Raw genomic sequence first — 12,412 nt, 5'->3', positions numbered from 1 at the left:
CAGCCACTCAATTCTGCAATCATGCTTACACCCATTGTTTTCCCGGCCTTGCTCCCCACAGTGCAGAATGCAGTCCTAATGCAGGAAAGTAATAATTCTCTTTCCATCCTGTAAAAAGCAGCAAGTATGATTTGGGAAAAGAAGAAATAGAAGATGGATGCTACTTTTAAGTAGTTTCTCTCCGCCAGGGTCCAGTAATTAAAGATGGACAAGTCCCATTTTAGAGAGAGAATAAATTGACAAGGAAACTTGTGTGCTTTAGAGAGAAATACAGTGAGTAACAGCAGCTAGTCCTGATGAGCATAGCTTAAAGAAAGCAAAACAAAAAAACCAAAACAACAGCAAAAAAAATCAAAACACAGAAAGCCCATCAAAAGATAAAAAAAGAGATAAGAATCTCAAACTGTCTTCTTCATAGCCAAAAAAAATATCCTAAAGAATTTTTTTCAGGAACGTTTAAATTTGCACAGCTTTTTCTGTTTATAAATGGAACTTGTTCTAATTTCTGTAAGTATAAATAATTATCATTTCAGAGCACACTTCATAATAAATTGTTTAATTTTAGAGACCGAGACTGCACCAAATCAAGTTATGTACGTTCATTGCATAAGCATATGCCTGAAACTTAAAAAATGGGATGTAACATAAAAGTCAGGTAAGCAGACTAACTATCTGTGGTATGAACAAAGCAGGTTTACTAACAAGGACACAAAAACACAGTACGTGGTTTAAAACACATTCAAAACATGCTCATCCTATTCAAGGAAAGGAACATCAGCCCAGTCCAAAACACACCACTTCAACAGAAGCCCTTTACAAGGTCTCCCTTTGGTATCACTCACCTTGCTGGTTTCTGGACTATCAGGATCAAACTGAACTTGTTTAACAGCCAGTTCTCTTCCAGTATCAGCATCGTAACACAGATAGACTCTGCCAAATGCACCTTGACCCAGCAGTTTACCAAGTCTCCAGTTAGTTGGAGCTCGTGGTGCTGAAAATATAATATGTTTTGGTTTTCAAATGAGCTTGTTATTCAGCTGATTGAGAAAAACTGGAATACACAGAAAATAATTTTTTAAAAGACTACATTTTTCAACAACAGAGACTGTGTGCCCTAAACCTCCCCGTATAAGTTACAAAGATCAATAAAACTTCCTGTAAGATGGAAAACATGAGCTACTTAAATTTATTCACAAAATAATTTGTGGTAGAGATAAACATACTTAAAATAAGCAACAGCTAATCTGAAAAAGAGAAAAAGCACATTAAACAAACTTAACTTTTTGTTAAAAATCAAGGCATGATTAAAATGTACCAGCTATTGAAGTCATCACAAAGTATACTTGCTCCTGATGTGCTACCACAGGTATGAAATAGTACCACTTATGGTCTACAGTTTAACAGAAAACTTGACCAACATATCCAAAAATAAATAGTAACTGCAACCTACAAAACCCTCTCAGGTCCTCAGGAGTCTAATAAATCATCCAAACTATTTTTACAATATTTTGTTATCACAGATGTAAATTCCATATGAAAATCTATATGAAGGTTGGCACAGTAAGCTGTGAAAATACCGATGAGGATTAAGTCCTGAATTTTTCCTATTTAGAGAGATAAAACCACATTACTCAATTGCCTGTATTTTGGTGACATGCTTAGTTTTGACACAGTACACCTATAAGGTAAGAGTTCACAAAATGCCTTCACTTACAGCGACTGGGTGGGCTGATGTCCATGACTGTCAGGGTAGGATTGTCTATGTCGCTCCCCCTCCTCCTCATCCGGTTATCTTCGTATTCCGGTGTAAAGACGCTGCTTCCGCTACTCGTGCTCAGCGAGTGATCAGTGGGACTGAAACTAACTGGCGATCGGAAGCTGTTCCCCTGAGTCCTTCTGGCTCTTGGAAAAGTTTTACGACCTTCAATGATATACAAAGAACGCTAATGTTACTCTACAAAAAAATAGTGCTAAGCAATCTGTGTATGCAAATAATTTATGAATTCTACACTATCTAGTTCAAATCTGCCACAGCATATAATAGGACACAGTGATCATGAAATTTGCTGATTTAACTTTCCACCTAGAAGGAAACAAACATTCATCACAGATGTATATAAGGATTAGACTGAATCAAAACCTTATGTTTAAGTGACCAAAATTAGGATCAACTTCTGGAACTGTTCTGAAATGCTTCAGAAACCTGGAGGGCTGTAAGAGGAGAAAGGAAAACACCCTGCCTCTGCTTTTATTGCTCTATTAATGTGCAAATATCAAATTTCTGATAAAAAGGAGAATGAGATACAAGTTTACAGTCCCATGTGCCCAAGCTGGCATCTTCGTTCTGCAAACCAATAAGAACTGAACGCAGAGAAAGACGAACACATGCAATCAATAGGAAGAGCACAAAACAAAAGAAAAAAAACCAAACCAAAAACAAAGACACAAAAAGAAAATAAAACACAAGCAATGTCAAATTTGGAGGTGGTTGCAGCAATAGAATTAAAAAAAAAAGGGCACTGATCTTCAAAACGTTAATTACAATTAGATGGCTAATGCAATTTATGTTAATCTATTTAGATAACACAACTATTTTTAGGACAGCATCAGCTGATGAAGTTTCATCCTACAGAACTCAGCAATAGCTGATGGAGTCTTTGATTCATTAGGTATTACACTGGAGGAGGAGTTCCCAGATGTCCTGGTTTGAGGACATCTGGGATGTCCTGGGGGAAGGAGGGGGCGCAGAGCTGGACCTGGTTGATCCCAGGTGAGTTTCCGATGAGGGACCAATCGGAGCTTATTTCGCCCCTGTGAAATAAGCATATTACAACAGCTGGAGGAAGTTGCGGGCAGCGAGAGAGAGAGAGATTCGGAGCCATGAGGTGAGAGGAGAGAGAGGCCTGCAGGCCCCTTACAGGGCGCCCTCTTTCCCCACCCCTGGCCAGATTCCAGGGAGCCTGGGACAGTATTAAAACTGGTTCAGGTGCTGTGGCCAAAAGGCTAGGGGTTTCTCCCCCCCACTGCCCTGGAGAGACAATGGTACAGGCTTGAGAGGCCAGCTGGGGTTGGAGCTAGCCCCCCCCTGGCAGGCAGGCACGGCATTGGAGCCGAGCCAGAGACGGTCCGAGGGGCTTGGAGGTGCTCTACTCGAGGTTTGGACAAGAGCAGCGAAAAAAACGAAGGAGGAATGCGGGGGGGAGGAATGCCTTCCCTTGCCACGTGAAGTCGAACTGAAGCTGCAGCTGAAACAGAGAGAAGCCAAACCAAGCAGGCTTTTTCTGGGCAAGGACTTTTGGTGAAAACTATTTGGGGTATAAAAGACTGAGCAAAACCCAGAGAACCCTGCAGCCGGGAGAGGAAAAGTGGACATCATACTCTCTGTGAGGAACCTTCACGAAACAGGGAGAAAGGACTCAGAAGCTGGCTCCCTGTAATTCGTGATGCAGACCTGGTAAAACAAGTGTTCCCTTGTAGTCCAGGAGGAGACCTCAGCAGAGGCCAAGCAGCTGATGGGGGTAAAGAAGACCCCTTCCTTGATACCTCAATGAGAGAGAGACTTTAGCTATCGTCCTGAAGGTTCTTCTTCTGGATTGATGTGGAAGGACCCCAGGGATGGTAGAGATTGTATTAATACTGTGTATTTATTTGCTTTTTAGTTTCTATAGTATTTATTGTGTTAGTAATAAATCTTGATATGATTTTCCTCATGCTAGTAGATGTGTTATGTCTGAAATCCCCTCTCACATTGAGGCAAAGTGTAGAGGGCTTAGAAATTGGATTTTTGGGGGTCTCAAACCACGACACCAGAGAACTGAAGAAAGCAGAGAAAATATCTTTGAAATAGTAGACTCAGACTTCTATACTAGTCTGGACAATTTAAATTCCAAGAAAGATATGCAAACAAGTCATTAAGCAGTTTTATTCACCATTCAGAAGACAAAAAGGTGATAAACCAGTCATAATTGGTTTGTCAAATGTAGCTAATTTAATTTTCCTATTTCAACAGGACATTTTCATAAGCCAACTAATAAAGTGTTGCACAGACCAACTTAGTACATAGATTATACGAGAGACAGATTCAGAGCAGTTATCATTGATTTCTCATGAAAGGGGAAGATAATTTCAGTGGACATCCAGAGCAGTTTACCTTCAATACACTTCCATACACTGTTTTAACTGATGATGTACATATGATGGAGCATAATATACTGAAATATTGCAGATGACATCATGTTAAATGTAGCTGAAAGCCCATTTAAAGATAAAAATTAGAATTGACAATGGTATTGGAAGTTGGAGATGATTCCGAAATCAACAAAATGAAATTCAGTAAGGAAGTACAACATATATAGTTAAAGAGAAATCTAATACAGAAATTACAAAGTGTATAATAATTGGTTGGCTAAAAGTAATGTAAAAAAGGATATAGGAACTATAACAGACCACAGACTGAGCAGCAGTCAGAAAGGGGACTAGGAAAAAAGTGTCATTCTGCAATACATTAATGTGACTGCTACCTACTGAGTTCTGGTTATATCATGTTATACATAAGGTGGCCATGAGAAAAGCCTCAGCTAGAGTAGAAGAAGAAAACTAAGAGAAAATAGATGTGTGTGTGATGTAGTGTTATAATATGGTCAGTGACCAATTTTTAACAGTGTTAAGATATGTTAACCAGTTACTAGTTTCATTTGCAGGAAAATGGCTTAGAAGACAGAGAAAGGTAAGTTATAAGATAAGCTATCTTGAAGTTGGTTACATAAAGAAAGTGAGTATCTCTTGTGTTGAAGTCAATTTAGAGTTTACTTAAAAGTCAGTGTGACAGATCTTTGTCTCTTTAATCTTGCCTTAGAGCAAGGGACTGGACTGAAACTGCTTCACAGTCCTTCAATTTGATATTTCTCTGATTTCTGTAACATAATTCCATTTATTGCTGTGCTCATTCCACACTGCAAATGAAGCTATCTGGTCTTGGGAGAAATTTCTTCTTAACACTTCTCAACTACTGCTCGACACACCCAGAATTCTGAAAATCCTTCAGCTGCTTCTCTTTCCTTCCTTTGGAAATTTAATGTGTAAATTTGTATTAATGTTATTACTGTTCAAACCAGTCTTGTGGCTACATCAGCAGGTGCTGCCTTGCATTCCAACAATTGATTTCATCAGCTACTTGCTAATTCTTGGTTTAAATCACTGCTCTTCAATTTTATTTATTCTTTTAATCTAAGAAACTCCTAACAGCAATTCCACCGTGTTTGAGATTCCTTAAAGCAGAACAAAAATTGACAAACTCACATATCTACTTTAGATAGAAAAGAGTCACAAAGGTCAAAAGCTTATACTGGATGACTCGTGCATGGACGAAGATAGACAACATTTATACAGCTGTGCATATGAGTCAGGAATTCTGTAATCCATAACTTTACCAGATGTAAAACTGCTCAGCAGCTCTATCAATCATTAGAAGTTTAGCAAGTGAGTTTGGGGAAAGAATGTAAGGTTTCAATTTCTCCAATACTTTCATTCATTAAGATTTTTACAAACTAATTTTTTTAATTCATGTTTTAGGAAGAGAAAAACAGATTAATTAAACTGCTGCAGTATTCACACTTACCATCATTGTAGTCTTGTTGATGATATGAAATATGGTATCTTCGGGGATAAGTCCCCCCCTTTCCAAATTTCTCAAATATTGGGATATCATACTCTACTAGAAAATAAAAAGATTAAAAAATTTAAAATGTGACAAGAGCATATTACATTAATCACTTTTTGGCATTATAAACTTAAACATGGGGGAACATATCAGAGGATATGCTTCAGTTGAAGCATCAGAGTAAAACCAGATTATAGAACAAAAGCCACAAATCTGTCAACCCAAAAGAACCAAAAGGACGTTCAGTCAAAAGTTCCAAGGATCAAGAATTCAACAGCTCAAGAGATTTGCTTAAAAGAAAGTCAGAGGACTACAGCAGGCCTAATTACTCCAGTTTTAAAAGTAGTTTCTAGAGGAAAAACTGCTCTAAAGAATATAATTTAAAGATGCATAAATATGAAAAGTTAGTGAATGAGTCAAGAGAGCTTGAATTACTGAACTACAATCAAAAGGTCCGATTTTAAAAAGTATTGAAGGAGAAAAGTATTCATAAGATAAAGGAAAAAGTCCCTCATGCATAAATAATTGGTTAGAAGATAAGTACATAAGAAGGGAGGAAACGGTCAACAGCTTGACAGGAATCTGGGTTAAAACTCATGCAGTTTAATTATGCATGAATTCTCTGTACAGAATAATGAATAGTGAGGCGACAAAATCATTCTGAGAAATAAAGCCAACTAAAGAATTAGAGAAGGCCCTTAAGAGTCTACGTGACTGGATGTTAAAGCAGCTGATGAAATTAAATGTAGGTTTATACAGATGAAATTAAATGTAGGTTTATATAAAGGTTCATGATAGAGACTTCCAGTAAGGAGCAGCTGAACTCTGTATTGGCTAGGAAGCAAATTAAAAGCTGTAAATCAATAAGATACACTGAACAAAGTTTTGGTCTACTCCTCCATAAGGAATGTAGGCCTCCATATACTAGAAAAGCAACAGCTCAAAGGGAGACAGAGGTCCATAAAAAACCCAAAACAAAACAACCCCCCCCCAAAAAAAAATCTAACAAAAGAAAACCCTCCAAAAAACCAGAATCATGAAGTGCATACTTCTTCCTAAAATACAATAAATTGCACAACTTCTTGTTGCGACAGACTGTTGATGTTGAAAACATTTATACAAGTTGAAATAGAGACAAGAAAAATTTGTGAAAGGAAAAAGATCCAGCAAATCACAGAAGAACATCTTGCATCTGCAGAACCCTAGAGCTATACATGACTAGGAATATATTCTGAGGGAGGAATACTACATGCTCCTCTGCAGAAGCCTGGTACTGGTTGTGGCAGGAGGAAAAACTAGGCCAGATGGATATTTTTTTCTGCTTTTGTTACACATCAAATCATGGGAATAAATACTGAATATGGAATTAATGATTGCTATCTATCCCACTGTTAACATACCAGAGCATCCCAAAGGAAAAAAACAATAAACTCATAGAAAAAAAGAAATTGCAAGATCATCCTATTAGAAAAGTAACCCAAATAAACACAAGCAAACTAGATTAAGATTACATGAAAGGCAAACTAATTTCTGACATTTCCAACTTTTTTGGTATTTATCTCTGCCACCTAAATGTTTCTTATACATTTTTATTTAAAAGTGGTGCAATCTGTTAAGCACTCTAGAATCCTTAAAAGAAAAAACTCACCACTGCACAATTACCTAGATAAAGCTTCACAAACAAAATAAAAAGAAGCCTTAAAAGTATGTAATAGACCGAAAAAACACAAACCCCCTTTGATTTACTGGCAACTAACTATTGTTCAACAGCAAAATTCTGTAGTGAGGCATGACCATGACAGACACTTCAGAGCACTTTCAAGGTTACCCACTGCACTTCATAGCCTGAATCCCGCACAACAACTTGGATTCAAGCCAGAGTATGGTATGAAAAAAACATTAGTGTTGATGATTAATTTATAGGCACAGCACACAGTTCTCCTTCATCCTTTCACTTTGCAGTGCTTTCAATTACAGAAGTCATGAGCATTTCAAAGTGATCATTATTTCACATAGGAGAAAATGAAGGCCCCACATACTGGTTTCGGCTGGGAAAGAGTTAATTTTCTTCAGAGTGGCTCCTATGGTACTATGTTTTGGATCTGTGATCAAAACACGGTTGATAACATAGGGATATTTTAGTTATTGCTGAAGCACATTTGCACATAATCAAGGCATTTTTTTGTTTCACACACTGCCCTGCCAGCTGGTAGAGTAGGCTGGTGGGCACAAGAAGTTGGGAAGGACACATCCAAGACAGCTGGCCCCATATGACTCAAGGGATATTCATCCCATACTGCCTGAGGTTGTGCTGTGCAATAAAAGCTGGGAGAAAGAAGGAGGAAGGGAAGACATTCGGAGTGATGGTGTTTGTCTTCCCAGGTAACCGGTAGGTGTGATAGAAATGGAAATGGCTTTCCTGGAAATGGCTGAACACTTGCCTGTTGATGGGAAGTGGTGAATGAATTCCTTGTTTCCTTCTGGTTGTGTGTGCAGCTTTGCTTTACCTGTTCAACTGTCTTTATCTTAATTCATGAGTTTTCTTACTTTAACCCTTTGATTCTCTCCCCAGTCCCATGCAGGGGAGTGAGCAGGCGGCTGTGTGGGGCTTAACTGCTGGGGTTAAACCACAGCATCCCAAAATGAAATAAATTAACCACAGTTATACATCAACTTAGAGATGGACGTTACAGTCCAGTTTAACTAACTGTTGTGTGCCCCTATGCACTGCAATGTTTGTTCTTTTCACAGAAGCAGACAGTTACACTATGAACACTAACAGTGGTGTCACACACAATAATACGGAAGAAAACATTTAGAAATGTTTAGAAAACTCTTTTACTGTGTTTATTTGGATTGGATTTTGTTGCTTTGCCTTCTCCTACCATACTAATTTTGTGTAATACAATAGCTCTCAATGTGAATGTACCTTCTTAGCCTTATTATTTGCTGCAAGAGGAACAGTTCTGGAAAGCTAGTATGTCCAGAGATTTGTACCTACCTGAGAATTCCTGATGATTATCTGGATAGCTCTGCGCTCTTGGCATCCGAGATTTAGGATAGTTGTCCCTGGAAGAGTAAAACATACAGAACCTAAAAACTGCTGTTAATCTACTACTTCAACATTTAATCTTACTGTCTCATAATTCTTTATAACTGATGAAAAGCTACTGCTAAACAAGTTGCTGCACCAGTTTAACTGGGTGGAACTCAATTCTGAAACTCAGATCTAGTAACAATGGAAGATCAGTAACAATGGAAAAGCTTATTGAGTTTAACATAGTAAGAAAGCAACAGACTGTTAATGAGCAATAATATTAGTAAAAACATGAATTATCACAGGTAAAGCCACAAAGGAACACTGTTATGTTTAACATCTTTATGGCTAAACACAAAGGTTTACAGACTGGCAAAATCTGTTATACAGCCTACAAAAACTCTTGGGGGAATTTAACCAAAGAAATTTTAGAACCTTTTGATGAGGAAAAGCATTTCCTCTTCTCTCCATGAAAGTCATAGGATTAAGAAAGTGATTTTGTTAAGTTATAGAATGATGAAGAATTTTTGGTTCTTATATGATCACATTGTTTCTTACCTACAGTTGGTATGTAACTCCCAGCCACCAAAAGGAATGGATGGGATTGCCAGTCAGAGCAATCGATTACAGTATATTTCCATAAACATACCAAAACAATGTCCTCCTTTTTCTGGTAAGAATTTCTCTAATGGGTAACAGAAGCTAAATGGAGACACAAAACCTACATCTTTGTAGGAAATATTTCAATGGAAAAAAAAAAAAGGAAAACAAACTAAGTAGAGGTGACAAATTGAGTAAATAAAAAACAACCAAAAGAAGTTTTGAAGAAGAAATATGAGTTGTATTAAGATTGCTTTATTTCCCCTTCTTCCACTTACCCCTACCCCACAAAAAACCCTAAAAATTTGGCAATTTGGTAGAATTTCTATTCTATGGAGCTACATTAAACATTAGGTATGTATAACCTATCACACTACAACCACAAAATACTTTTCACGTCTACTGTCTTCTTGCTTGTGAAATGAAGACTCATTATTCAACTCAAAAATGTATATGTTAGACCAAATGTATTTGTGTTCTCAAATCACATCATCTCATGTGAGACGGTACTATGGAATATTATAGCTCTTATTTAATTGCCACAAGCAGTGATTTCCAATTCTTTATCTTTTTACCAATAAAATAAAATAGCACTATGTGTATAGCAGTTCCAAATAAACAAGTAGCCAATCTGCACAACATTACACCCAAGGTTCTTTTTCTGACCAACCATAAGCCAAACAGGAGTATGTTCTGCTTGGCTTCACTGGTGGACAGTGACCCTCTCAAAACATGAATCTCCTCAGAGGTCATCCCAAACAGACCTACAGACCTTCCCCAGTACATGCTGCCTCTTGCTAAATGATGGGCTTTAACAAAGGAAAATAAGTGGAAAGCCTGCAATGGGAACAAAGGGAGAGGAATGGACAGTAATCACCAAGAAAAGGACAGGATTATTTGTTGAGTCTTTAAATGATTCGACCATCTTCTTGAAGTGGGTACCCTCTGCCTTGGCAAAGGAAAACCTGCTTCATATGCCAGTGCCTTAGAACTGTAAATTTAATGGAGTGGCTCACCACCAGGGAATATACTTCACACATATGTAAAACCTGGCAACATCTACCAAAAATCTTCAGTGCATTTTTGTAGGATCTGAAGTCTAATTTTTTTTTTGTTTCAAACACAAATTATTTAAAAAAAAAACGAAGCTACTGTATTTTCCAAGTATTAGTAAGCAATTAAGTTTGAATAAGCTTTTATAAATGTTCTGTAACTTAGAGAGGAATTTCTGGAAGAAGCTCTGTCACTGGAGAGTTGTTATACATTACAACTGATAAATTATACAATCTAATAAAGCTAAATAATGAATGTAAATAATTTTTACCCATCTAATGGGCTGTCAAGTGAGGGACAGCTTCCCGAGCCAGAGTTTTCAGGACTGCTTAAAGACAATGGATCCAGCATCTAATAAATAACAAACAGAGGAAGACCAACAAGTTCAAGTCTGGTTTTCAAATTTTTTTAAAATACTTTAAGGTTTCTGCTTTGAAACAGCTAATAAAAAAAAAATCCAAACCAGATAAGAGCTGGTAAAAACAGAGTGGAAAGCTAATCTGTTGTCTTAAAACAAGCTCCCTTCTAAAATGAAGTTTGTTTTGGTATATTATGTAACATCTATTATTTTCTATGAATTGGGCACCAGTCTTTTGCTGTGAATCAAGCAGTTACCCCTCCAATTTTTATGATCTGTGCTGCATCTTAAAGGTCCTGGGCATACACTTTGTCGAACACCAATCAAGGACTTATTAAAGAAATGTTGTCCAGAAATTGAGTTTGCACTCTGCAGCTCAGCCACTTATAAAATCTGTACTCGGGAGGAGAACATTTACTACAAGTTCAGCAGTTTTACTCCTCTTTTCTCATGCCAAAAAGTGGATCCTGAAAGGATAAGAAAAGCTCACCTGCTGCCATATTAATTACCTCTATAACCTAATGCAGTATGGTCCAAATGGCAGCCCACGGCCCACTTTTATCCAAACCATCATCTCTTCTGTACAAGTGTGAGGTCTGCTGCCAGTGTTAACAGCTGTGCTCAGACAGATCAACAGCAGAGCAGAGCAAAGCCCTCCACTCTCTAATTCCCTTCTTGTCTTTGTTGGGCAGGCTGTGACAGACAAAGGCAGTATGGCCAACACTCGCCAAGGTGATGTGGCACCTTAGGGGGGAGGGAGCAAACAGAATTTGTGAGCTCCCAACACCCAAAACTGGCCCTTGAGGCTGTAAAGGTTGAACTAACCTGGCTTTCCAGGAAAGTAAAATTCATTAATTTAAACCTGCTCAAAGCTTACACAGCAATGCATACATGACAGGTTACATACCTCTTGAATACTCAGGAGTGAATGGACATCCCAGGCCTTGGGTATCATCTGTCTGACCAGTCATGATCAGACCAAAAATGACTTGGCCCCAGTCAAAAGTAATCATTTCACTGAATGAATCTAGACCTGGGATGGATCTGACCATGTGGCTATGATAAAGAATAGCACCCAGGTTTAGAAAGTAGGAAATTCAGTCTCTATTCTCAGTTCAGTCATTAAAATTGTGCAACAAATTGCACAATCCCTTTGCCTCTGTTTTTATTCTATCATCTGTCTCTCATTTAGTCAGCTCATAAAAACCACTGCCTCTTGCCATTTGTAAATACAGTGCCAATGTCAACAACAACTTGAAGTGATTTGGGTATGCAGCATTATTTTTCTTTCCTCCTTAAAACATCTTTCTCCATTGCCAATGCTGTGAGCCATTACATTTCTGCTTCTTTTCCTGCTGTTTTTAGGGGCAATTTTAATATTGGGAGAGCAGAATTTTTATTCTTGCTGAATGTGCTGATATCCTACACTAGTAATGCAGGCGAGTAAGAACAACAAAATAACATACATTTGTGATCTTCACACAAAACCCAAGTGACTCTGGAAAGTATTTCAGACCTTATTTATGCCAGGCCCACCGTCATCCCCTTGCCTCTACCTCAACACAGTATCACAGAGAATCACAAAATATTCTGAGTTGGAAGGGACCCACGAGGATCATCAAGTCCAACTCTTAAGCATCAGTTAAGTCCAAATAATTCTGACAAATCCAAACTCTTTCTTAAATTCTCCTTTAATTACCTGGAA

The 12,412-nt window shown here is 37.9% G+C and overlaps 1 protein-coding gene across 4 annotated transcripts in view; it reads right to left on the bottom strand.

The window, feature by feature from the left end:
* MAP3K2 (mitogen-activated protein kinase kinase kinase 2) overlaps nt 1–12,412 on the bottom strand; it is a 53,392-nt gene that overhangs the window by 11,444 nt on the left and 29,536 nt on the right. For 3 of the 4 annotated variants that reach the window (XM_064661285.1, XM_064661283.1, XM_064661284.1), the window contains 5 exons: nt 10,621–10,700; nt 8,661–8,728; nt 5,618–5,713; nt 1,715–1,921; nt 843–991 (listed from right to left, as the gene is read on the bottom strand). In XM_064661285.1, the coding sequence (XP_064517355.1) occupies nt 843–991; nt 1,715–1,921; nt 5,618–5,713; nt 8,661–8,728; nt 10,621–10,700 (600 nt within the window). The remainder of the gene's footprint in view (nt 1–842; nt 992–1,714; nt 1,922–5,617; nt 5,714–8,660; nt 8,729–10,620; nt 10,701–12,412) is intronic. The other variant, XM_064661286.1, reaches the window with a different exon arrangement.

This window comes from Pseudopipra pipra, chromosome 7 (genome assembly GCF_036250125.1).
Source record: "Pseudopipra pipra isolate bDixPip1 chromosome 7, bDixPip1.hap1, whole genome shotgun sequence".
Classification (NCBI taxonomy): domain Eukaryota; kingdom Metazoa; phylum Chordata; class Aves; order Passeriformes; family Pipridae; genus Pseudopipra; species Pseudopipra pipra.
Note: the sequence above shows the minus strand (reverse complement) of the source record. Positions and strands in the feature narration are given on the sequence as shown.